Source organism: Corvus hawaiiensis, chromosome 10 (assembly GCF_020740725.1).
Source record: "Corvus hawaiiensis isolate bCorHaw1 chromosome 10, bCorHaw1.pri.cur, whole genome shotgun sequence".
Classification (NCBI taxonomy): domain Eukaryota; kingdom Metazoa; phylum Chordata; class Aves; order Passeriformes; family Corvidae; genus Corvus; species Corvus hawaiiensis.
Window position 1 is genome coordinate 23,987,377 of NC_063222.1, and position 26,461 is coordinate 24,013,837.

General features: G+C 47.8%; 1 protein-coding gene across 3 annotated transcripts in view; it reads left to right on the forward strand.

Annotated features, from left to right (window-relative positions):
- PLD1 (phospholipase D1) overlaps nt 1-26,461 on the forward strand; it is a 74,750-nt gene that overhangs the window by 42,886 nt on the left and 5,403 nt on the right. For 2 of the 3 annotated variants that reach the window (XM_048314151.1, XM_048314150.1), the window contains 17 exons: nt 690-839; nt 1,618-1,701; nt 3,396-3,477; nt 5,492-5,602; nt 6,835-7,041; nt 7,892-8,108; nt 9,033-9,146; nt 11,149-11,277; nt 11,587-11,705; nt 11,879-11,992; nt 17,475-17,585; nt 18,235-18,323; nt 21,397-21,510; nt 22,585-22,634; nt 23,572-23,706; nt 25,483-25,636; nt 26,264-26,378. In XM_048314151.1, coding sequence (XP_048170108.1) covers nt 690-839; nt 1,618-1,701; nt 3,396-3,477; nt 5,492-5,602; nt 6,835-7,041; nt 7,892-8,108; nt 9,033-9,146; nt 11,149-11,277; nt 11,587-11,705; nt 11,879-11,992; nt 17,475-17,585; nt 18,235-18,323; nt 21,397-21,510; nt 22,585-22,634; nt 23,572-23,706; nt 25,483-25,636; nt 26,264-26,378 — 2,095 coding nt within the window. The remainder of the gene's footprint in view (nt 1-689; nt 840-1,617; nt 1,702-3,395; nt 3,478-5,491; nt 5,603-6,834; nt 7,042-7,891; nt 8,109-9,032; nt 9,147-11,148; nt 11,278-11,586; nt 11,706-11,878; nt 11,993-17,474; nt 17,586-18,234; nt 18,324-21,396; nt 21,511-22,584; nt 22,635-23,571; nt 23,707-25,482; nt 25,637-26,263; nt 26,379-26,461) is intronic. The other variant, XM_048314152.1, reaches the window with a different exon arrangement.

The following is a 26,461-nucleotide window of genomic DNA, read 5'->3' on the forward strand; positions in this document are numbered from 1 at the left end:
CTCGGTTTATCCCCTTTTAGTTTGCTTTTGCTTTTTTATGGAGGAATCGATGCCACTCTGCAGGAGTGGTTAACAAGCCTGAGTGGCTGCTGCTGGTGTGCTCAGACCTGCTGGGGATTTGGCCCTCATGCTGATCATTTCCGATGTCTTAATGAGGCGTTTGGAGCCTCTGTTTGTCCATCCCTGCGGTTATTGCTGGGGCCTGGGGGCATGGTGCGTGCTGAGTTGCACAGTCTGGTTTGGCAGCAGTTGCTTAGGTAATTTTTTACGCACTCTATTCTCTTTATGCTGCAAGCAGGGATGTTTTCTTCTGCATCCCAATGGAGTATTACTGAAGAGACATACTAGTGGGGGATAAAGAGATATGTAATGTTTTTATGTTAGTGCACAGTATAAATTCATCTCTTAAAAAATACAACATTAGCTGCCTCCAACTCCAAGTTAAGCTGGTGCTAATAATTTAAACATGGGTGGTTTTTTTGTGCCTGGCAGTGCAATACTGTTAGTCACTCAGAGCATCTCAGTGCTGTGCATTCTTTTGCAAACAAAACAGCCAAGTCCCTACGTTTTGTGTAAATAAAACATGACTGGTACAGATGCATTTGCCAACATGGACAGGCAGAGAGGAGCAACCCAATTAAATGGAAATGGCTTCAGCCTCCTGCCCTGTGCATCGTGTGTTCTTACAGGTCACTGATTCTGAAGTGTAACAGCTACAGACATGCCCAGTGGTGGAGGCAGGGCATAGACGAGTTCATCCGGAAACACGGCAAGGACTTTCTGACGGAGCATCGCTTCGGCTCCTACGCGGCCGTGCAGGAGAACACCCTGGCCAAGTGGTGAGGGCCTGCTACCTGCCTGCCCTCAGCACCCCGGCTCTGATGGACGGATCTGGTAGCTGTGGGGCTGGTGGTAATTAAAGAAGTTGCAAAAAAAGAAATGGGGCTTTCTTCAGCAGGGACAGAGTAGCAGTGCTGGTGGCAGGAGCTCTACGTCACAGCTCATCGCGTTTTGCAGCTTCAAGTTGTGTTTGAGTTTGAAAGTGTTGGGTGTTTGTCATTGTAAGGATAAAGAGAAGAAAAGGGAATCAGCAAATGGAGATCTGGATATAGTCGGAGGGTGACTGAGCTGTATGCACACAGCAGTCCCTGAGGAATCCTTCTGTCCCCAGTGTAACCTGATTGCGCTAATCCATTCCCAGCAGTGCCTCAAAAACTGGATTCTGGCTGGAAGCAGACCAGTGCTTTCGCTGCAGCTTCTGCCTTGCGAACAGTGCTGCCTGAGTACTTTCTATAAATCAAAGGAAACACCACTCCACCATCCTTTCCTGAGAGACAAACCTGGCTTGCATGTCAAGCAGAACCCAGGAATATTGTGTGAAGTTAGCAGAAGTGCCAAATGGCACTTAGTACTCCCTTACTGTGCTGTTTCATCAAGTTACTGATAACAGCATTGAATTCTCCCTGCGTGTTTTCCTGATTCTGGAAATTAGGATTGTGTTTGCTTTTGAGAAGAGAACGTAAATGTCATTAACACAGAACCCCATCGCTCTTCAGCTGTGTACTTTGTTTAATGAAGGGGAGGAGGCATAACTCTGCACCCTGTCTGCTTTTGCAGGTATGTCAATGCCAAGTGGTACTTCGAGGATGTCGCCAATGCCATGGAAGCCGCTAAGGAAGAAATTTTCATCACAGATTGGTGGTTCGTACTGACATGTTTGGGTGTTGCCCAGCTGTCTCTCCGGGGACGCTCCCAACAATGCGGCACTGTTCGGAGCCCTACAGTATGGCAGCTAGCCCTACAGCCAGATGGTTTGGCAGCACACCCAAACCTCTCCTTGTGTTGTATTCAAAGGCCTTTTCAGGAGGGCTGGCAGCAAAAGCGCATGCTTCAGATCAACAGCTTGGTTGTCTCCCTCCGTGGAAATGCCCGAAATCGCACGGAGGCACCACCTGAGCTGCAAATGTGGTGGCTTGAGGGGCTCGTTGGGAGTGTAAATCGCTGCAAACCTGAGGGGCATGGGTGTCTTTCACCATGTAAGGGAACAGGGATGCTCAACAGTGCTCTTGCCATGGGATCCTGCATGGGATCTTCCTTTTAGTCTCTCCTCACTGCCGTGGGAAGCCTTATGCCAGCGATGAGAGCATCTTGTGAGTGTGTCCTTTTGGTCTACTCTTGAATGGGCCAGATAAGGGAGGAGAGGAGTTTTGTCACCCTTTCTGAGCTGTGTGTCTGCCAAAGGGCCTGGCTTTGCCCACTTGTTACCTAGTTTATGTGCTTATGCAGTGCTCTGGTTCCTGTTTGTGGCAGGAAAAGGGTTCTCTCACAGACTGGGCAGAGTTTCTTGGCTGGGTGCTGGTTGTGGCTGCCCATATCCTGCCTTTCTGGAGATCAGTCTGCCTGAGCCAGCCTGGACCGTGAGCATGGGAGTCTTCCAAGACATGATTCAGATTTCCTGTGCACCTTGGACATGCCTCTGCTCCTCTTTCTCTGTCTGTGAAATGAACCTGTTGCTGCTTATCTGCTGCCTCTGAGAGCTGGGAGAATTAGTTTCTAGGAGGAAATTATTATGAGAAAACGACATACCATGTTAGCATTTAGTGGGGTGAATCTGTTTCCTGCCATGACCACAGTTAAGCCTAATGCGCATGGATCCCCATATGCAACATCAGGTGGCAGTTCAAGAGCATCCCATTTCAGACCCATTGTCTCTTAGTGTTTTATTCAGACAGTTGTTAAAGTATCATGGAATTCCAAAACTTACAGAAACTTGGTGTAGGAGATAAAAACAGGATGTAGCAATATGCTTTATGCAAGCCCAAGTTCCCATGCTTGGTACAAAAGTAAAGGAATGAAGTTCTGTCACCTTGCTGTGCAGGAGTTAGATGAGATTGCTTAACTATTTCTTGTAATTCTTGAAGTGATAAAATATCCTGTTGAGAGATCCTATTGCTTTGTCTTTAGGCAGCAAAGAAAATTCAGCACAAATCTGTTCTGTTCAGATGGCTGAAGTGCCAGGAGAACTGAAATCCCACTCTTACTTATTTTTTAGGTCTGCATATTTCTTTCAAACCTACCTTGGGGTTTTCTTTTGTTGCATCTTTCTTTCACAGATAGAGTCCAGATTCCCCTATTTATACATCACTGTTCAACCTGGTCTCGTGGGTTGTTGAATATGAAGATGAATGTGCTGGACATGTCCTCTGCCCTCTGTGATGCTCAGTTATTAAAGAACAAAGAGCAAGATATTGCAGAATGCCTCACTCTGAGACATGAGCTTTCACATCCACTTTATTTAAACTTCAATTCCTTTGCTTCCCAAGTTGGTTATTTAGGCCAGTGCTTTGTTTGCAGGCTACATCTGCTGTGTTTTTTATATAGCTTTATCTTCTCAGGCTGAGCCCGGAAATCTTCATGAAGCGACCTGTGGTGGAAGGGAATCGCTGGCGGCTGGACTGCATCCTCAAGAGGAAAGCGGTAAGTGAGCTCCAGCTGCGCCCTTCACCCTGCACCGCCCAGCCAGGGGCTCATGCTGGGGCTGGAGCACTTCCACCATTCATTTTGGTAGAGATGAGAGTTAAAGCCTCACATCAGATGGCCTTGGAAAAGCACGTGTTTTGATTTGTTCGCCTTGTTTGGGGTTGGAAGAGCTCAGAGGCAGAGGGGTGGATCCTCCGATTGCCCCAGGTTTGGGTCACTTCCGCCTTGCTTTACAACTGCCCCAGTTCCTGGTGGGGTCAAAGACCTGCCGATGTCTGGTGCTCTCCATGGGGTTTATGTAATTTAGAGGTACAGGGAAGGCTTTTGTGAACTTTGTGGTGTGTTTATGGGTGTGGGCTGTGCTCCAGCTATTCACACACCCTGCGATAACACCGGTGCTAAAAAGAGCTTGCGCCGTATCAGAAGTGAGTCACAAGGTTTATTCCTGTGTCTGGGAAATTTCTTGGACTCTTGTTGTATTAGAAGGCCAGAAGTCCTTCTACTACGTGGACACAGACTTTAAACTAAAAGGGGGCAGGTTTAGATTAGATGTTAGGAAGAAATTCTTCTCGTGAGGGTGGTGAGGCCCTGGCACAGGGTGCCTGAGAAATTGTGGCTAGCCCATCCCTGGAGTTGTTCAAGGCCAGGTTGGATGGAACTTTGAGCAACCTGGTCTAGTGGAAGGAGTCCCTGCTCATGGCTGGGGGTGGAACGAGATGGTCTTGAAGTTCCCTTCCAACCCAAACCATTCTGTGATTCTGTGACATGCTGAAATAGTCTTTGACTTTTTCCCTTTCCAAGCCAGTTGTCATCAAAGTCTTCCACATACCTAGATAAAAAATGAGAGCTCTGTGTCTGACTGTTGTTAATTTGGAATTACTCTTATTTTCTGGCAAAAATAAACTGGCCACAGGGCATCACTCAAGAAAAGGAGGAATTTGGCTTCTTTTTGTCACGTTGACATGGATTTTCTTATGGCCATAAAAACATTGTGAGAGTGATGAGAAGAGTGAGGTCAGTCCCTGGAAATGCTTGTTCTGTCACTTGTGGAGTTTCTTTGACTCAACAGGGCAGTCAGCAAGCTGATGTCAAGGTGTAGGGGTAAGGTTGTCTTTACTGTGCGTGCAGTGCTGCCTTGGACTCCCCTGGCTGCAGTGGAGAGCCGAATCTCATCCACGATTTGGAGATTGCCTAAGCTCTTGGTAGCAGCTTTATGGGAATAGGAATTTAAAAGGCTGTGGAAAGTTTAGGTTCCAAGTTTGAGCTGGAAAACTCTACTGCAAGCTTTTAATGCATGCTGATTTATGGGAAGTGGGGGTGTCCCAGCGTGTGACCAGTATTTGCCAAGGTTTGGGAGGCACTTGGCACATTTGAAAGTGCTTTTAACAAGAGCTCTTAGAAACCTTCCCATGGATACAATGCTGGTCACAAAAAGCACTATGTTTTTAGCACTGCTCAGTGTATTCCAGGAGCTTGTTTAGCTCTACCAGCAGAAAGAACCTCTTTGCTGATGTTGAGTTGGTGACATCCCCTTCAGGAGGGGGATGTCCATGTGACCTCACTGGTCTTGTCATCCTGCAGAGACATTTAACTGTGGGCAGCCCTCAGGGCAACACGAAGCAGCAGAATACTGAACTTGAGTGGATGAACATGATAGGAGTGAATCACACTTGCAAAATCCACCTCAAAGGGTGTGTAAAAGGAGCTGCTGTAGGAATGACCTACATGGGTCAACTTGGTATAGTTCAGACAAAAACAACAAAACCCACACAAACCCAGGTACTGAGCCCTTCTCAGGAAGCTGGAGAGCTTTCCCAAGGAGGCAGGTCCTTCCAGGCTCTGGGGTCACCAGGGTGGATCTGGAAGAGCATAATCAAGAGCAAGTAACCTCAGTCAGGATTTCCATCAGCAGACACAACACATTTACTGCCTCTTGGCTTTTCCTCCCTTCAGAAACAGACAGTATCCATTATATGCCTGCCTTCCATGTGTTCCTTTTTATTTCTGACAGCAACAAGGAGTGAGAATTTTTGTTATGCTGTACAAAGAGGTGGAGCTTGCCCTGGGGATCAACAGTGAATACAGCAAGCGGACGCTCATGCACCTCCATCCAAACATTAAGGTAATTGCACAAGGCTGTGTGGAGGGTGTTTGCATTCAATTGTTCTTGATGGCTGGTGCTGACCCTGGTGTATTTGGGTGGGCTCTGCAAGTTCAGGAGTGTTTCCCACCATTGCAGTGGGAATAGTCTGACGAGACACACTCATATAGTGACTGCCACATCTGGCAGTTTCATTTCTTTAGGTTCTAGTGGAACATAAAATTGTTTAGTTTAGATTTGCCACAGCAACTATTCACCTTAATACACAAGAAGCCTATTTCATGTGACAAGTTAATGGGGTTAATGGAAAATTACAATTTGAGAACGTTGTCTCATTTCAGCATTTCTATTCAAATGTGAACGATGAGAGTCAACACTGGGCGTTAACGTTCCCACCACAGAAAAACAGCATTGCACTGTCCTGTGCTGTTACGCTGCTGTTCTGGCACTGAGCAGGAAATCAGGTGTGACAAACCAGTAGATAAGGCTAGATCCAGTCTCTTAAAGTTAGAGACACATATACCTTAATGAGCAGTAAGATACTTGTTATGCTAGAATAATTGATTTATTTTCACTTGATCAGTTGCCACAGTGAAGGGAAGCATCCGTTCATCATCTTCACAGCAAAACTGGACAATACGCACAAGCTGTGTCACAGGTTTTGGGAGCAGCCAGATGAAATTCAGTAGCTTTTTCTCCAGGAAGCAGGTGTAATGGCTCTAACACAAAAAATAAAACTCTAAGCTTAGATATAGCAATTAGGGTTCCATAAACACTTGTCAGAAAGAAACTCCTAAACAAATGCCGAACAACTTGATTTTAAGTAGGGGGAAAAAAACACCCGATTTCTGATTTCACTTGTGTGGTGGTAGCAACCAAAGAAGTGACTCAGATCACCAATATGTTGTTTTCTTTCAGAGCAGGCTCTCTGTTTGAAAGCTCAGCTATTACAGCTCAACTGAAGCAGTTTCTTTGATGATGGTCCTCTTAGGAAACTGTTGTAAGGGTGACCTATCCCAACATCAGTAACCATTGGGATTCCTGCCTCCTGGGGAAACACCTGCCTCCCATATGGCTGACCTCAGCTATGGGGCAATTGATTAGCTTCAGTAATTAAGCAGTGGATGCATCCATTAACAACTCCAATGTTTCCCCATCATCCCAAGCAGCCAGAAAAGAGCTGGACAGCTCTCTGCCTGGAAGGATTTAAATTTGACAGCTGTGCTGAGCTCAGGTGCTGGTTTCCTCCACAGGTGATGAGGCACCCAGACCACGTGTCCTCCTCTGTGTACCTGTGGGCCCACCACGAGAAGCTGGTGATTGTTGACCAGTCTGTGGCCTTCGTGGGTGGCATTGACCTGGCGTACGGGCGCTGGGACGACGACGAGCACCGCCTGACCGACGTGGGCAGCGTCAAGCGCGCCGCTGCCGTCAAGTCGGTGTCCACGGCCAACCTGGCAGTAAGTGGGCTGGGTCCAGCTGGTGGCCACAGTCAGCCATGGCAGGTCTGTGGCAGGGATGGAATGGGCTGTGTCCTCTTCTGAGCATCAGGTTGGGTTTTGGAGCTTTAATGACAAATAAGTGATGAGGAGGAAGGATCTAACCATCAAATGACTCTTCAGGGCCAGGTGCTGACCAGCCCTTGCTAGGGCATGGAGATGAGAGAGCTGAGTTTCCCCTGGAGCTTGGAACAGCAGCCACAATTTGAAGTCTGTGTTCTTAAAATCATAGACTCTTAGAATGGTTTGGGTTGGAAGGGATCTTAAAGATCATGTTGTTCCAACCCCCATCATGATCAGGGGCACCTTCCACTAGACCAGGTTGCTCCATGTCCTGTCCAATCTGGCCTTGAACACTTCCAGGGATGGGACATCCACAGCTTCTCTGGGCAACCTCTCTTTTCTTAACAAAACTTAGAAATGCAGAGTAAGCACTTGCAGAGCGCTGTGAAATTTTTGTTATTCATGCCCTCAACAGCTGCCTTGTTTGCTGAGCTTTCTGCTAACCTGGGTCTGTATGCAACCACATGTCTCTCAAAATTTGTGAGGTGTAGGTTGATGAGAGTTTCGGGGGAGTAATAATCCAGAGTAAATTTATGGAATCAAATGCTGCTAATATTACTAGGCTTTCCCAGTGGGTGCCTCCTCAGTACAGACTCTCCCCAGAAAGCATGCCTAGTTCCCACCGAAGTGTGTCTGTCACAGAGCAAAAATTGATTTGTTGTTTCTGAGCACTGATCTGCATGAGAATCTGTAGTTAGAGGGGGACCTCTTCATACCTGACCTGCAGCCATGTCTTGTGTCTTTTAAGTCTGCAGCGGAGTCGTCTGAACGTGTCCCCCTGCAGCCTCAAGCTCTGGCCCCAGAGAGCCACTTGTTCGAGAGAAATGCTGACGATGCCCCAGACACATCAAAAATGAAAGGAGTAGGAAAACCCAAAAAGTTTTCAAGGTTCAGTATTTACAAGCACCTGCACAAGCACGGCATGCACCACACTGACAGCGTCAGCAGCATCGACAGTGAGTCAAGTAAGTGATGTTCAACTAAATAATGTATATAAAGGATGTGTGGAGGTGGGTGGGTGGGTGGGTGTATGTGCACATTCACATGATTTCCAGGGCAATGTGTCATTTGTATGGAAGGAAAGTTGACAAGTTACCTAACTATCAGAATAATAACTATGTGTAGTCAACATGTAAATTTGTGTTGCTGCAAAATACAGAAGAAAGGTTTTGTGTGGATTATTTATTTAGCTAATTAGCAATTTTCATGAGCCATCAGATGATGTGATACAGTGTATGTGATTCTTAATGTTTGTGTTGTTGGAAAGTGTTTGTTCCTGCAAGAGAGAAATGAATCTTTAATTTTTCAACTTGGATTTATTATACCAAGCAAATAATTCCTGAATGGGATTATCCCCTCTCATAGACTAGTGTTAAAAGCTAGGTTTTAAATAAGTTCACTTAAATGGAAATATTCCAAATTTACCCACTTACTAGAGAGGAGAGACTGTTCAACAGTTGAATATTTAAATGCAGCTTTTAACTACCAACATTAAAGACAACTTCAGTGCTAAAATTACAAGGATCAGCTTGGCAATTGTTCCAGCATGAAATCCTTCCTGAAAGTCCTCAGCTCCTGAAGATGTGGGAACTTACTGGAATTTCCATCCCTCCCTGCAGATCTTACTCCTGCCTCTGGCTCCTTGTGGGAGTGTTGGTTGCACTCAGCTCAGGACACAGCCATGGCTTTGTACTTCATTACATCTGTTTGGGTTAAAACCAGCTGGGTGCTGAGTTTGGTCTTTTGCTTGTCAGTCACTCGTAGTTTCAGCAAATTGCTGTCTGGTTTGAGCTCCTGTGTTCCAGGTGTCTTCAGACAGGAGCAGGCACCAGGGTGGCAGAGGTGGACGTGTGTTTTTGCCATGAATAGAGCATCTTGACTTTCTGCAGGTTACTCTAACCCCACTAGGAGCCAACCGAATATAATCCAGAGTTTAAGGCCCCATCTGAAAATGTTCCATCACCACAGTGAATCCAAACAGGGGCTCGCTGAGCCTCGGGAGGGTAAGTGGAGGAAGGTGGAGCTGTGGACCCCTTCAGGCTTTAGCTGCTGATGTTTTTGCATTATAACTATGGTGAGAGTGAGGTTGGGTGCCAGGATCAGTCTTCCTTGCATGTTGTTCTCCCAGCATCCTTCTCTCTCCTCTGTGGGCATCCTGGCAGAAGAGCTTCTCCAGAAACTACAAATACTGCAGCATAAATAAATAAGAAAAAACCCAAAAGAAAACAGTAACAGCAAACCCAAAATCAAACAAAAAACCCCAAATGAGCAAACAATTTGCAATACTGACAGCAGGGAGCAGTTGCAGAAATAGTTCTGATTCTGGTATGTGATGATTTCAGCAGCTCTCATCCTGTAAAGGAAGGAGCTGCTGGGAAGTTCTGTATTGGATATTTTTAAAGTAAGCCTGATGCAGGAAGACGTGCAAACAGAGAGAGGAAACAGCAGAGTGGCTGCTGCCACTCCTATGTTTGGACAAAGACTTGGATCCCCCCTTTGGTCCCTAATTAAAGCCAAGGAAAGCACACTCAGCTGAGGCAGGAGTTGGGCGGTTGCGAGCACTGAACTCTTCCCATCTCTGGACTGGTGCTGGAAGGGCCTGTCCCAGTGTGGTACCTTTTCAAGATGCCTTTGGGTTCAGGAACAGAGTGAGGAGCAGTTCTTCAGCATCTTCCTCTTGCAGACGTCTTCCTCTAAGGCGTTAATTGCCGATTGTAAAATACCGGTTACAAAGTAGTGGCAGGCAGCAAAGCGTTTCCGTGTCTTTGTGGAAGCGATGTGCAGTGTCCCCTGTGGCCATTCGTGCTCGTCCATGAGTCACTGTGCAGTCACCGGAGCTCGGCACACCGAGCGTGTGTTGGCCTGTGTCCCACGCATTCCCCTTCCCACTGGGGCACTCCCAGTCAGTGATTCCCTTCCCCAGCTCCACCTGGACTCTGGCTAGGAGCTTGAGCTTCCCCAGGCAGCTGTGGTGCGGACCTGCTGCATGGCATTTCTGGCATGGCTTGGCTCAGCGGGGTTGCAGCAGCGCTGGCAGGGCTTGCTTTGTGTCTTGTGCTGCTGCCAGTGTGTGTTTTGTAGACTGTTGAATGTTGTGGGGTTTTTTTCTTTTTCTAAGGGGTTTTATGGTTACCTGGTGGTGTGGTTGGGTTAGGAGGAGGTTTCTGCTCGTGGCATTGTTGTATAATCGCTGCATTAGTATTTGGTGTCACAGATGAAGGCTGCTCTCAGGGTCAGGAAATAACACCAGTTAACTGTTTATGGTCTAAGCCAATATTTTTGGATTTTTTAAAAGTGAGGAAAAAGAGTTCACTGCACCAAAATATGTGCTCTAAAAAAGGGATCCTGTTAGAAGGGAATAACCCTGTCTACAATATTTTAGACTGTTTTTAATCAACACACATTTGGAATTCAGGATTCATTTGTTCAACATGTAAAATTGTATCAAAAATGTCATTGCTATTTGGAAAAACCAAAATAAAACTAAAAAGACCCACAATACTTCATGAGGGAACATGAACATCTTGTTCTAGTTAATGAAGACTAGTTCTGTTAGAGGAGATACACCCTGCTAGAGAGGCAAAATAATAAACTCTCTAGCAGAGAAGGTGGAATTAGCTCTCTATTAATGTAAAATACATGAAGTAGATGACATACATTATGTGAACTGCCATATGGGAGTATTTAGGTGTTACTGAACTGGGGAAAGGCAAATGGTTATAGGGTGATGTAGTCCAAGATAAAGTTCAGCCATCTGCTTTTCATTTCCATAACAGACTCCTATACATAACCTGTTCTGATTGTATAAAAAATGCTAAAATAGGGAAGAAGAAGTACTAACATGCATCCCTTGAAAGCAACAGGAGGACTAGGGAGAAACCAGCTTCAGCTGCTTGGGACTGGCAGGTCCGACCAGAGCTGTTCCATGGAGTGAGTCTCTCACTGCTGTGTGCAGGGGATGGCCATGACTTTGGAGCATGTTTTTGTTTTGTTTGCCTGGGACAGATAAAGGATCCATCCGCAGCCTGAAGACGGGTGTTGGAGAGCTGCTTGGGGAGACCAGGTTCTGGCACGGAAAAGACTACTGCAACTTCGTCTTCAAAGACTGGGTTCAACTCGACAAGCCTTTTGCTGGTAAGTGGGAGTCTTTGCATTCCCCCAAACTTCCTTCTGCACCTTTTCGGTCCCAGCAGACCATATTTTTCCTGCTTCCAAGCCAGAGGTAACGAGGCTGGTTTGGTTTGGCTAGGAAAAAGCAGCAAAACTCCCTTTGAGGGGTTTTGGGGCCAACTGTGCTGTTATGGTCTTGCAGTCCAGGTCATCTGCCTTGTGGGTGCTTGGTGCCATCTCCCAGAAAGTTCAGTCTGAGGAGGGGGACACTGTGCTTTTCCACGTTCATGTCCTTTATCTGAGGAAATTCAACCATGCTCCCCTGTCCCACAGACTTCATTGACAGATACACCACGCCAAGGATGCCCTGGCACGACATCTCCTCCGTGGTGCACGGCAGAGCCGCGCGCGACGTCGCCCGGCACTTCATCCAGCGCTGGAACTTCACCAAGGTGGGTGTGGGTGTCACTGCTGGGGGCATGGAGATAAGCACAGCCTTGCCTCATCCTCCTGCTCTCTGTAGGCATCTGTTTTATCTCTTTGTGTTGTTCTGCTGTGTTGCAAGCATTTTTTCTTTATCTGTTGCAAGCATTTTTTCTTTATCTGTTTCTTTCCCCCTGTGCAGATTATGAAACCCAAATACCGGTCCCTGTCCTACCCATTCCTGTTGCCCAAATCTCAGCAAACTGCTAACGAGTTGAAGTATCAGGTGCCCGAGTCTGTTCCTGCCACAGTCCAGGTGGGTGTTGATGGTCCCCTGCTCTCATACTCCTGAGAGGGCTTGTTCTGTATCCTCCCAGGAAGTTTGAATGCTTGACAGACCCTCTGCAAAACTTGAATTTTATAAGATGCAAAACTCTTACCTAATGCAACTCACAGATTAGGTGGTCAGATCCTCAATTGCAATAGAATAATGCAACTCTTATAGTAGAGAGGCATTAATTTATATCTCCGCCTTTGAGGTTAGAGGACTGAAGTGTGTGCAGTACTCAAGTGGTGGGAACACTGACTTTGCATAGCCATGTGGTTTTATGGTTTGTTTTCTGCCACTCTTCGTCTCACGCCTAATACTTGGGGTTTATGATTTGAGAAGGCCTGATGGGTTGAGATTACCCACTGAGCATTTATCTCAGCTCTCAGAGCAGTCTGCCAGGCCCTGACGCCGCGCTCAGACGGGTTGTGGTCAGTGAGAGCCCAGCATTAAGTGGAGACTCGGGGCTGTTGCTTTCTGCCTTGAACTTCTTCTGCACTTCATTATGCAGCCCTGCACCCCTGTGGGTCCTCTGCAGTTCCACACAGCCAGCAGTCTGGTTTGTGACAATCATCCTCACAGTCAGAATTGCCAAGATACCTCTGTGTAAAAGCCCAGTTAGCTCCATCAAGTGCATGTACTTGAATACTGCTGTTACCCAGCAGAAATAGGAACTTGTTGAAGAGTACAAAGTCAAAATAGATATGCTGAAGCAGCAAAACCATTGTGTGTCTCTGTGGATGAAAGATGTATGAAGTAAGAGCAGTTAGACCAAAACCAGGAAAAATGCATGACTCTGCTCTTTGTAAGGAGTGGTCTGTCCAGATGACAGCAATGCTTGGGGAAGCTTAGTGAAATAAGATGCTTTTTTCTGGGTTTGTGGGTTGCCAGGGCATTGTCTGCTCCTCGCTGTGTGGTGTGAGGGATGGGCAGCACAGGGATCTTGTGTCAGGGGTCTGGGGTGTTTTACATCAGCCTCCAAAGCAATGCTCACAGCTTGCTGGGAAATTGTCCCCTTCAGGCATCATCCTGCTCCCTGTGGCTGTAAATGCCTCCCTGTCTGTGTCTGATACCAGCTTTCTGGGAAATCTTGTTCTCATGAAGTGATGGGGCTTGTGTCCCCTGAGCACATTTTAACCACAAGATAAGCCACAACTTCTAAATCACGGGGTTTGCTGTAGCAAAAGTTAAGCTCTACTGATTACAGAACTGGAAGCAGTTCCCAAAGGAGAAATTAAACTGAGAACAACCTAGATCCAGCTTGCCTTCAATCCAGCTGCAGAGCTGCTGGCTCAGGGCATCAGGCTGTGGGAGAGGAGGATGGAGCTCGAACGGTGACTGTGGAATCCGCAGACTCCGGTGCTGAGTGATGGGTGAGCAGTTGGAAAACCAGCCTGGCCACCACATTGCTGAGGCATTGCAAGTAACTGATGCATCCAGGAAATGAGGGGCTGCTCTCAGTGATGCCATTAACAGCAAAAAGAGAGCAGGTTTGTCTTGTAAATTATTCATTTGAAACTACCTTGCTCATTTCTTATTTATGCCTCTGTCAAAATAGCCCTGCATGTTAGCCAGATAAATAGAACTAGATGATTTTAGGCTGCAGATATGTTGTCCTGAAATGTACCAGCCTTCCTAGTCTGAGGGGAAACTGGTGGGGAAGAGCATTTGCAGCACCAAGCATGGTGGAAGCAGTGAGGGGGGCTCCTCTGCCCAGGCTGGGGCACCCTGCCTGGGTGCAGGTCCTCAGGCTTCAGCTGGGTTATGATTTCTGGGTGACCTCCTCAATCTCCAAGGCAGGGATTTGCATGCACATACTAAAATTTTTACTGTCTCCTCCCTAATACCCACACTGGCCTGATTTGCATTGGTCCCCAGGTGGCACGAGTGCCCTGAGCATCCCTGAAGTCCCACTGTGAATCCGTGAGTGACTCAGTCTCTCCTCCTGATGGAGGTTTCAGGTTTGGCTGCTGTAGGAAGTGGGGTCAGGGGAGGACACCTGCAGCCTGGATCTGAACTCCCCTCCTGGTTGCCTTTTTCTGGAGCTCCCAGGGTGTGCATCAGGGCATCCCTGTGTGACTTTTCCTTTCCTGCAGGGACAGGAATATCAACCTCTTGCCTGTCCAGTTTATTCATTTTGTAGCAGAGGGCTCAGGTGCTCACATCTCTTCTCAGTGGTACAGTTCTGCACAGAAAGAAGCAGATATCCTAAAGTCTTTCACCAACTTTTTATCCAGAAAAACTGGAGCAATATTCTTGTTCTTCTTGATATTGAATCCTTTGGCTGGCCAACAGCCAAACCCCTGTTATCCCCATTTGAGTACTGTGTAGGGATTTTCTAGGCAGAAGTTACTGCCCCAAGGTAAAATCCAGCATCCTGGGACTGTCCTTGGCTGTGGGATGATTGAGGAAAGCCTGGCTGCTGGGCTGCTTGTTTCTGACCTTGTTTGCAAATCTGTCTTCAATTGTGGGCAGATCAGAGGAAGGGAAAACACAAAGGATCCGTGGGGATTGCAATGTTGCTGCAAGCCCAGACCATTGACCTGTCAGCAGCAGATTCCAGCCTCATTGTACCATCTGGTTTTGTTCTCCTCTGTGAGAGGAGAGGACTAGGAAAGCGTTTTTGGGAGGATAGGGCACTGACAAGGGCTTTCCCCTGGGCAGGGAGGATGAATGCAGTGTGTGTGGGAAACGCTGTGGAGGTACAGGCTGGGAAGGAGGAAGAGGAGTCAGGCGTGGTCTCTCATCCTCTTTCGTTTGAGCTTTGGGGCTTTGCTCGCAATAGCAACATAATTTTTGCAAGAGCACATTGATTCTTGCAAGAGTCAAATAGAGATCGGCCAGAGGCAGTGCCAGGTTTTTTTCCATCTCTCAATTTCCACTCCAGAGTCTGCAGTTATCTGCCAAAGGCAGCGTTGCAAAAGATGTGATGTGGTGAGGCAGCATCCCATTCCTGATGGAAATGCAATGAAAGTTTAATGCTCTGGCAGCAGCTGACGCCTTCACCTCTTTGAAGTCAGCGTGAGAACTCGGCATTGTTCAGGATTTATGCACTAGCCCTCAGCAAACATCACATTTATTACCCTTGTGTCAGTTAAAGGGATGACAAGCTATTGAGAAGCTTGAGGGGGAGGGGAAGAGAGAAGCAGGAGCATGGAGACTCCAGCTCTGGATGGGAGGTGCTCTGCTGGGCAGCATGTGGCCTTTTCTCCCCAGGAAATAGGTTGGGTCTGCCTTTAAATACCTTGACAGGGAAGAGAGAAGCGTGAGATGGAACATCAGTGGTAAGGGAAGGGCTGTGTAGCAAATTTCCAGGTGTGAGTATGTGTGTCTGTGAATGCCACAGCTGTGTCTCCATGGGATGCTGCATTGTCCTGCCACCTCCTCACCTGTCGCTGTGGCTGCAGACCTGTTAAAAGTAACTTTATTTTGAGGAGGTCCAAGATGAAACACCTTACACCCATTCTGCTGTCCCAGCCAACATTTTCTGACGCCTCTTCTTCCCTTTGCATGGGGACTTGATGTTGTACCTGATGGGAGCTTTTTGGGTGATGCTGTGCCAGCTTTTGGGAATTGCCTGACACATTGTTCTGGGGTGAGGCAGAGGGATGATGGCGCTGTAATGGGGCAGCCCAGGGTGTGGAGTGAGCTGGGGTGCCAGTTATGTGGAGGGGTGAGGAGGAATGTAGGGAAGGGCAGGTGGATGATGCACTGGGAAGTCATGGTGCTGGAAAGGGATGGTCCTAAGTGATGGTTCTGTTGTGTTAACTAGCAGAAAAACCCAAAACAAGGTTGAATATCAGACTTTGTGCACTAGAAAGCTACAGTCTGCCACTTCCTGAAGTGCAGTTCCAGACCGCTGCACTGGTAAGAGTGGAAGTGCTGTGAGCTCCAGTCCAGGCTGCACATGGAAGAATCAGCCTGCTTCCTACCCAGAAAAGCTGTTTTTTCTGTTCTTATTAATGCCTGTAATATCTTATTAATGCCAGTGGTGGAATTTTGCTCAAGATCTTAGTCTGCCATGGTGTGCTCAGTGTGGTTTCAGCAGTGCTCAGCTTGGGATGAGTGGGAACACTCAGCCTTGGCTTTGTAAACCAAATGAGTGATTAAAAACCTTCAGGAGTGAGCAGCATGGCCTTGCAGAGGCTTATGCAGGCACAGGGCAGCTGTGACCCCAACACTCAGTTTGGGAGACTGCAGAGTGCACCCTCCTGTCAGCCAAGAGAGCAGCCAAATACAAGAGTTGCAGGGCCTGTTTTTTACTGGGAAAAACAGATGTGGGAGAAAGTTCCTGTCGAGGTGAAGGAATTAGCTCAGGAGTCATGTGCTACTTAACAGCAGTGGCCCTCAGTGCCACCTCCAGAGATGCTCTGGAGGAGAGAGGATTGATTTGATAATTCCCAAGAGATGGGGATTTTGCTGGAACTGACACACACATTTCACAGATCCCCCACCCCTGGATCTTGTGCTGTGTGGGACTGGCCCCGAGTTCTGGTATAATGGTTATACTGAGATATTTTAAGACTATTGTTTCAATGTTTTTGTCTTGACAATGTTTAAAGACAGAGGTTAATAATGAGTAACTATTCTCCCAAGCACGTACTCTGCCAACACTTAATTAAAAACTATATTTCCATCTAGGAAAGCGTCACTTGGGGCGTAGTATGGCTGCCTCCTGACTCAAAGTGCAGGAGCAGGAGGTGCCACAGCATCTCTGGCTGGGGGGACGGGATGCTGGCTGCTGTGGGGCTTGCTCAGCCTGGCCCAGAACATGAACAAAGGTTGTTTCTCATGTTGGTTTGGCCCTCTTGCCCAAAAACTGCAAGATGGAGGGGCAAGACGTGCCCTGGGGATCTTGCAGGAATCTACTTTAAAAGTGGATTTCCAGTAAAAACTAAGAGGTAGATGTGGGCAGCTGAACTATGAATTTTAAAAGTCATATCATCACAAATGGGATGGCTTGTGCAAGAATTTGGCAAAAGAAACAAATGACCTTGAGTGCTGAGGACAAAGACATGGCCTGCATTATCAGACTGACTGTATGATTCTGTACAGCCTCTCTGGGGGAAAAACACCCTGCCCCAGCTGGAGACCAGCTTTAAAGTGCTGGGCAGGAGATCACTGATGGGATGTGCACCCCTAAAGCTTGGAAATTTAGGTTGTTTTAAAAGCAGTTTATCGTGAGACCTTAAGCAAGAACAAGCATCTGGAGCTGCTCAGGTGGGAGAGGGCAGTAATGCAGCAATGGGACAGGGCTCTTATGTTTTTTAATCAAAACATTGCTAAGCAATTCTACTGTTTCTGAATGTCCTTTCTCATGATTACAAATGCAGTAAAAATGTTCCACTTATTACCTTATTTAGTGAAAGCCTGGCTGTGCCAGGGAAGAGTGTTGGCTCTGGGAGAATTCAGGTGCCGTGGTGCTGTCCTGGATGGACAGAGCTGACAGTGTCCCTCTCTTGCTTTCCAGGTGATCCGTTCTGCTGCTGACTGGTCTGCTGGCATTAAATACCACGAGGAGTCCATCCACAAAGCCTACATCAGTGTGATAGAGAACAGCAAGCACTACATCTACATAGAGGTGAGTGGTGGGGAGGGAAGGCAGGAGGGTCCTGATGCTCTGGGCATGGCTTGCCCATTACTTCTTGAGGTTTGGTCCTAAGTTTTTATGCATTTAGACAGATCCACTACCTTCAGTGGTCTTTGGGCCAGACTGATGGCTGTGTACCCTGACAGCATTCTGACCATGAGGTGGAAAAAGCAGACCTCTCCTTTATAAGGCTCTTCGGAAAATTGCCAGCAGCTTTCATGGCCTGTGCAATAGTCTCCCTGTCCCTTCTGTGGCTTTGCAGTGTCCCCTGTGCATGCCACTCACAGAGAGCTCTTCATCCACGCAGCCTTCAGCTGCAGGAGTCTCTTGTGTCAGAGTGACACTCAGTGCTTGCTGAATGGAGATGCGTTTTCTCCTCTTTTTTTTTTTTTTTTTTTTAGCCTCCTGTTAGGTTGCTCTTTACATGAACTTTCTGAAGAGTGTGATTAATGAGAACTAATTCATTCCCTAAGCAGGCACAGACACACACATCATTTAATCATAATTTACAAAAGCCTCCACTCCAATGGCACACAAGCCCAGCTATCTTTAGTTGCTCTTGGTCTGAAATAAAGCATGCAAACATTTTTGGTTGGTTGCTGGCAGTGTCTGACAGTAGCTTTGCTTGCTTTTCCTGCAGAACCAGTTTTTTATTAGCTGTGCTGATGACAAAGTTGTCTGGAACAAGATCGGTGATGCAATTGCTCAGAGGATTCTTAAAGCTCACAGGTAACCTGTTCTTAATGAGGCAGTGGAAGTCCTCCAGGTGCATTTCCATGGTGTGGTGCAAAAAATAACCCCTCAGTGAGCACAGCTGGACAGGAGCTGTGCCAACGCAGAACCGAGGGGGTCGAGCATCTGCATGTGCAGCAGTGAGACTCCTGAGTGGTTTCTTTGCATCCAGAAAGTGATTTTCTGGACTTACCCCAATGTAAATGTATTTTTAACTATGGAGCTTGTTTGAAGGCAAGTCCTTTGTGCTCTGGTTCAGTGACACCTTTGCTCCATTGCCAGCTTGCCTTGAGCTGGGTGGTCAGGCAAGCTCATGGGTGGGAAGAGTGAACTGGGATTTGTGGTTTATTTAAATCATCTAGAGAGGAGAGGCTTCAAATAGGGGAAGCAAATACATTTTGAGGGTTCTGCTATTGTTTGAACAACTTTTTCTGGTACATCTGCAGGGTGTTCACCACCTCCAGTCTTTGCAAGGGGACCGTTGTTGGTTCCTGGGTGGATGGAATCCAACCATGTTTTAGACACTCCTTCAGGACACTTAGCCCTGTGTTAGCATTAATGCCACAGGTAGTGGCTGGTCTTCACTTTGATCCTGGGCAGTCTTGCTTAAGGTTGTTCCCTGGAGTCTCTTTGAGACATACATTTCATAGTATAAAACTGTACCCTGCTCTTGCTGGGCTGACATACAGAAAGCTTTCTGAACTTTTCCCTTTCATCTCTCATGGGTTTTTTTGCCATGCACAGAGATGTTTTCTTGCATGGATTATTTTTTCCATATTGTAGTTGTCCAGAACTCTGCAGGGCCTGCTTTTCCAGAGGTCCTCTCTCCAAGGTTGCAGGAATTTTGCTCTTTTTGGCACTTGAGCTTGGAAGTTCACACTTGGATAAAGGCACCCAACCTGAGACAGCCACCAGAGTGCAGGAAGTGTCTGCAAGGCCACAGGAGCTGCCCTGGGCCAGGCTTTGTTCAGAGCACTGTGGAAAGAGGAGCACTACTGAAACAGGGAGAGCCTGGGTGTTATCTGCTGTGCCATTAACAACGGGGTGGAGTTGCCTGTGATCTGTGTGAGCTGCAGTGAATAGCCCAAATAATGGAAATCAGCTAAGGATGAAAAGATGGGATGGATTTTCTCACTGTGGTGAATGAGGAGCCATGCCAGTGCTGCTGGAAATGCTGTTGCTGTGTTTGTATTGCAGCCTCGAAGCTCACAGGCAGCTGGACACAGCATCTTAGGGTACCTTCCAGTGCCTAAAGGGGCTAGAGGAGAGCTGGAGAGGGACTTTGGAAAAGGGCATGTGTGATAGGACAAGGGGAAATTGCTTTGAAGTGAAAAAAGGTGGAGTAGATTGGATATTGGGAAGAAATTCTGTACTGTGAGGGTGCTGAGGCCCTGGCACAGCAAATTCTCCAGGTAGGTTGTTAAGGTTTTCCCATTATATAAAGTTTATGTAAGGGGTGTCATTCTGTCCAGATACTAAAAGTCTGTCACAGAAGGGGTCACACAGACTCTTAGTGACCCATTTCCAGATGTGATGCTCACTTCTGCAGTACTCCAGTTGTATGCCAGTCTTGTGCTGGCTTCATGCTGGCAATTCCTAATCAAGTATAAGGTTCAAATTCTGCATTACCTAAGATTAAAAGTAAATTCAGACCTAATTGGTTTGTATCATAATGCTAATTTCCAAACTGCCCAGGGAGAACAGCATTTAATTGTAAGTTAAGGTCTGTAGTGAGCTTGTATACTTCTCACTCTTCTAGACTAAATATTTTCTACTGATGTTATTAATAATGTTCTTTTCTTGGTTTCCTCTTTTTTTCATGGGTGGCTCTCTAAGCAATTTAATAAACACTGTCCTTATACAAACAAGCTGCTTTTTGGGGAATGCTTTTGTTGGTAGACCTTTCCCATGCTACAAACAGACTCAGTTTCACAGTCTCTTGTGTCTGGGTAAGGCCTCATTAACTGTTCCTGAGCTCTGCTGGCAAACCAGAGCCAGTCTGCAGTGCCCAGCACAGCTGGAAGGAAGCACTGGTTGAAATGAAAGACACACAGGTCCTCACGGTCTCCCTCCTAGCTCAGATGGGACCCCAGTGCTTCACAATTCCCTCACCCCGAAATTCACAGGCATGGCTTGCCCGAGGAAGTAGTACTTCTAACAAAAACTGCAGACCGGCTCATCCTCAGAGTGTTTCTGAAACGGTTCTGTGCTGACTAAACTGTGTTTGCCATCTAGTGGCAGCATCCTTCCATGGAGCATTATCCTCGTCCTTCTCTTCCTTCTCCTCTGAGGCACAGAGCAGGGAATTCCCAACACCCAGGGCACCTGGAAGGTGTTCTCAGAGCAGATGCACCTGGCATTTGTCAGCAGAGGAAACACAAAGGGAGGATTTGAGAAAAACCCCTAGCAGTGCCACGATTGTAGCTTTTGTTATGAATGTGTTCACAATTAGGGTATGGATTAGTCTGGAGAACTCTGGAACTGTGATGTATCAAGGACATATTTGCCTTCCCTGAATGATCAATGTTTTGCTTGTGCTCTGAGCTTTTTCCACATTTTCTGATGTTTCTGACTTCTGAAAGCCAGGAGGCAGTGGGAACGTTGGTTTAGATTTTGGGTTTCTGCCTGTCACAGCTCTGTAAGCTTTGCTGTGCTCTGCCAGGCAGTCGTACACACCAGTCTGCACCAGTATCAGTGTGGGCTATTGGGGTGCTCAAACAAACTTCTACAGTGGCAAACACGATATGAAAAATCCTTAGCTGGCCCCTGAATTTTGGTAAAAATGTGTTTCTTTTCCTTTAGCTTCTTTTGTTGTCTGCTGAGAGTAAATTATCCCCTCTCCTCCTGAACGAGCACTCACAGAATTTCTGATGGCCGGTGATGATTTCCTGAAACTGGAAATGCACTTCACGCTTTGCTCCCTTGAAATTCCTGTAGTGGCCTTGGATGGGAACCAAGTTCGTCAGCTCAGGGGAAGTGAAAGGAGGGGAGTTCACCTTGTGGGAAGCTGTAACTTTTCCAGGCTGACGTGGCATTCCCAGGCTGATATTCCCCCAAACTCTCGTTTCAGGGAGAACAAGCGTTTCCGGGTGTACGTGGTGATCCCGCTGCTGCCGGGCTTTGAAGGGGACATCTCGACGGGCGGGGGGAATGCGCTGCAGGCCATCATGCACTTCAACTACAGGTACCCCAGGCAGGCTGTCAGAGACCCCCTGGACACCTCCACTGCTGCAGGGGGTCCCCAAGCCCCACCTGCCGTCAGTGTGACCAGCGTGGACACAGCTTTGGGCAACCTGGTCTTGGGGAAGGTGTCCCTGCCCATGGCAGGGGGCTGGAGAATAGATGAGCTTTAGGGTCCCTTCCAACCCACACCATTCTGTGATTTGTTTTCCATTGAACTGATCAAACCAGACTTGCTGATTTATCTCCAAATCTGCCTTTTTGGCTGACATTTGGCCTAGCTCTGCCTTCATTGGCCCCATGAAGGCAATGGCATCTTCCCCAGTGTGATTCCCCTGCTCCAGGATGGATGTTTGGGGGGGCACTTGCAGCCCAGCAGGTCTCATAGGAGATGCAGCAGTGCTGGGTAGCCCTTGTGCTGGGAAATGTAGAGGAAGGCAAAATGGCCCAAGATGGTTTTACTGGAAAGCTGCTGTGTTACGGTATGGCCAGGGCACAGTCAGTGTGCAGAGACTGCTGCAACCCTCAGAGTGAAATCCCCCTTTCTGCTGGCCTGCAGGGGTCCTGATGCACATCCAGGAGGATGAGTGGGGCAGGGGACACAAGCAGGTGGAAAGTAGCATGTACCCCTGACCTTTCTGCCAGAGCTTCCTCCTGCGAGGGCAACCATAGGTCTTGAGAAATTGCCCATGGGTTGGTTGGTTCTCAGTGGAATGCCAGCTGTGGCTCTTCCAGCCCAGCCATAATCACACAAACTCCCTGACCTGGCCTTCTGCATATGTTGACATTTTTGTTAATGTGATTTCACATCCAGGCCCAAGGCACAGAGGGTAGCAGCCCTTCTTGTCACATGTTTGCTCTAGAAGGCAAAAGTGCTCCCCAGCTCCTCTGTGGGTTGGTACGAACTCCTTTGCAAAAAGAGCAGTCATTTGGGATAAAAGTGTGCTCTGGAAGCACCCTGTTTATCCTGCAATTTGAGAGGCATCTGTGTTTGTGATTTACCCCGCCCAGTTCTGCTCCAGCACATGCTGCTGTCTTGAGCCATGGGGGTGCTGATAGCTGCCTGCCTTCTTTCCAGGACCATGTGCCGAGGGGAAAACTCCATCCTGGGCCAGCTGAAGGCAGAGGGTAAGAGCTTTATTCCTCTCCTCTGTGTTGTTTACTTTGGATGCTGCTGTTTGATGGATGCATCTATAACACGTAATGCAACACGTGCTGCGGGCTCATGGGGCTGTGAGTGACCTCCTCCCTGACCATCCTGCCATGGCAAGGTCTGCTGGGTCACACGAGCCGTGGCCCCTTGTCAGACTTCACACCTGGCTGCAGCCCTGAGCCTGAGGAGGGGAACACCCCAGGGAGGAGCACGGCACGGTTGCAGCTGCTCAGGATTGTGTTACTTGGCAAATGTCCTGAGCGGGGTCAGGCTTCTGGGAGCCATGAGCCCTCAGCCTGCCCCATGGATCCCACCCAGGGTTTGTTTCTGGCAGTTGTCAGACGTGGAGGAAGAACCTGCCTAAGCAGGAGGCTGTTTCTGAGTTGCTTCCTTGCCGTGAGGAATCCTGCTGGAATTTGCTCTGCTGGGAATCGGAGCACCGTGAAAACCCACATATCACAAACGCTAGGACCATGCAGAATGCCTCATTTGTTCTAGGTCCTGCTGTAAATCTGAACTGCACACAAGTACATTAGGACACATTTGCCATACTGACCATGGACAAAACACCCGCTTCCAGCCTCCTTTCTGCAAAATCTGCAGAAAAAGTCTCATAGTCCACTTATTTTAAGATGCTTGGACCCTTGTGTGCTGTGCCCAGGAGACTGGGGTAATTTCTCACTGAAGTGGGAGTCTCTGAGCAGGCAGCAGATCAGAGCAGCACAGTGAGCTCACAAGCAAATTTTCAAGTCTATTTTTTAAAAAGATTATTTTCATTATCTGCTTATTTATAATTTTTTTTAAAGTCAAAAGTGAACTGTTATTTATAGGGGGTCTTCATGTAAACAAGGCCTTTTCCTTTTCTCTTCCACCTCCCTCATCCCATCAGTTTTCTTGTCTTTTAATTTTCAGTTGGAGATAAGTGGATAAACTACATATCTTTCTGTGGACTTCGGACATATGCAGAGCTGGAAGGAAAACTGGTGACGGAGCTCATCTATGTGCACAGCAAACTGCTCATTGCTGATGACAACACGGTTATAATTGGTGAGTGGGGGCTCTCAGGAGGGGTTTGGGGCACTGGGTTGTACCTGCATCAGTCCCTTCCCATCCCCACACACAGTGCAGGCTGCAGAGTGCCACGGGCTTTTCTGTGTTGTCATTTCTTTCCTGAGAAATATTTTGCTGTTTAAAAGAAAAAAACCCAAAAACCAAACTCATAAATTCATCAAGGGGGAGGAAAGGATTCAGAGGGCTGTCATTTAATTTGTTTTTCTAAAATGGTTTTAAATCTGTGTGTAACCGTGAAGAGAATCCCAGTGCAGGGAATATTGTCCATCTGTCTTGTATCAAACTCTGCTCTAGCAGGAAGACTTGTGAGACTTGTCATCTGTTCCTGAAAGAACAGAATGTGCTGTAAAATTTGGAAGGTTTGGACAACATGTGTCACGTATCAGCTCCATTTCCTAAGAATGGGACAATATGCTACAGGGAGTAATAGATATCATTTCATCCTCTTCTCTTACCATATTTATTATGAGAACATGAAGCCAAGACAGGAGTTCAGGCTCAGAGCTCTACGCTGCAGCAGAATTTCAGCCTGTTTCTTTAAAGAAGCCCTTTTTGAGCTGTTATCTCAGCAATGACAACTTTGCCAATGAATATCTTCATACTAGATTTTACAAGACTCAAAATGCTCCCTCCCTTCAAAGCAGTGGTCTCAGATGACCTGTGGTGAGGTTTGCTTGTCTGTCACCCTCTCAGAGGCCAGATCCCGTCTCCAGTGCACAGAGTGGCTCAGAGGTGGTTTGATATCACAGCAGGAGCTGTGTTGCTCCAGCTGGGATGGTCTGGGGGCCTGAGGCAGCTCTTAGTTTCTATTTTCTGTGCCTTTAAGCTTGAGGATAGATTTTTATATAGCCTGTGCATCTCTGCTGCCTGGTGAGGGGATGGGAAGCCATCCCTTTTCCAGATAAGAGCGAGTGCATGGAAATTAGGTGCTCATGGAGCTACTGTGTAGGAGGAAGGGGTGAAAGGACAGAGGGATTTAGCTGGTTTTTCCTCTGGAGGTGTTGGCTCCTCTGGAGTTAATCCAGTTCCTGGGAAGGCTCAATGGCCTCAATGGTGTCTGGAGATTTTTTTGTTTGTTTTGGTAATTTCTGTGGGTTAATGACCTCATTATGCCTATCCTTCCCTGCATCTTGCTGTTCCCTTGGAGCCAACAGCTGCAAGCAAAGAGTGTCCTCCTGTCCCCTGTTTTCTGATGTCTGTGCAGGACAGAGAAACCTGTTTGGGGGGATAAAGCCTCAGCTGGTCTTGAGCAGATCCCCCTGAATGGCACAGCAACCTGACCATGGTTAGGAGGTTAAATGGCAGGGAGGTTAAAACGACAGGAGCTTGAAAGTCTTTTCCAAGCCAAACCATTCTGTGATTTACCCACAGAGCCCATCGTGCCTCGGGTAACTGGGTATCCAAACCAAATGCGGTTCGGACCTTTGAAAGCTGTGGCTCCTTCAGCAGAAGCATCTGGGAAGTTGCAGAAAGAATAAATTTTGAAAATGTTGGCCTGGGCTTGGCTGTGATTTAACCTTCTTCCAAACTGTTGAAGCCTGCAAAAATTAGTTGAGTTTTTTTCCCCTTCCCCCAAATTGTCTCAGGGTCTGTGTTTCCATAAGGAAGCCCCCTGGGTGGGCTTTCACCTGTCGAAGCCGTGGAGCTGAGGGGTGCTGAGGGCCCTAGGGGTGTTGGGTGGTGATGGAGGGTGTGCAGGAGCACCGGGAGCAGCAGTGGGACATTGCCTGTGCCTCGTCCTGCCCTGCCCAGGCTCTGCCAACATCAACGACCGCAGCATGCTGGGGAAGCGGGACAGCGAGATGGCCGTCATCGTGCAGGACACCGACACCGTGCCCTCCGTCATGGACGGCCAGGAGTACAGCGCCGGCCGCTTCGCCCAGTCCCTGCGGCTGCGCTGCTTCAGGTGGGGCGTGGGGCTGGCCGAGCACGGCAGGGAGGGATGTGGGCACTGAGCAGGGATGCAGGCAGGGCTCGCTCAGGCTTAACCTGCCCCCACAGCCTTTCAAACCGATGGGGCTGCCACTGCCTGCCCAGGTTTAGCTCTGCCTGGGCTGGACTGAGCACAGGGTTTTGCTGCTGTTTGTTTCACTGCTCCTGTCCACAGCTTGGTAGCTTGATTTTACAAATGATTTTGCTCCAGGATTTCGCTAGCAGAGCTCATAAACAAGTGGTATTTCTCCTCCAGATCCCATTTGCACACCCTCTTAATCTTGGGTGGCACTGTCACTTTTTAAAAGAAGCTTCTTTGCTGGGAGCAGCCATCTGGCCCACAACACGGCCATTTTTAGTTTAAGACCTTTTTCTTTCTCCTTTTTTTTCCCCCCCACCCTATTTCCCATCTGGACAGTTACTGCACAGAAGAAAAGCAGCATTAGAGCTGACAGATTATCACAGGGGACAGGAGTGGGAGGGTGCTGGGAGCACACAGGGTTTGGCATGTCCCAAGGAAACCTCTTGTGTCCTGGCATTTATCAAGGGGGGAGTGCCCAGTGCTTCAGGCTCTGTGAGCATCCATCCTTTGTCTTCTCAGGGTTGTCCTTGGCGGCTCCGATCTCAGTCCGGAACACCAGGATCCTGTCTGTGACAAATTCTTCAAGGAGGTGTGGATTGCCACAGCAGCTCGCAATGCCACCATCTTTGATAAGGTGAGGAGCACAGCAACTTCCCCCTCCCTCCATCCCGTGCAGAGGCAGCAGATGCCAGTGGGAAAACCAGCACAGGAAGGGCA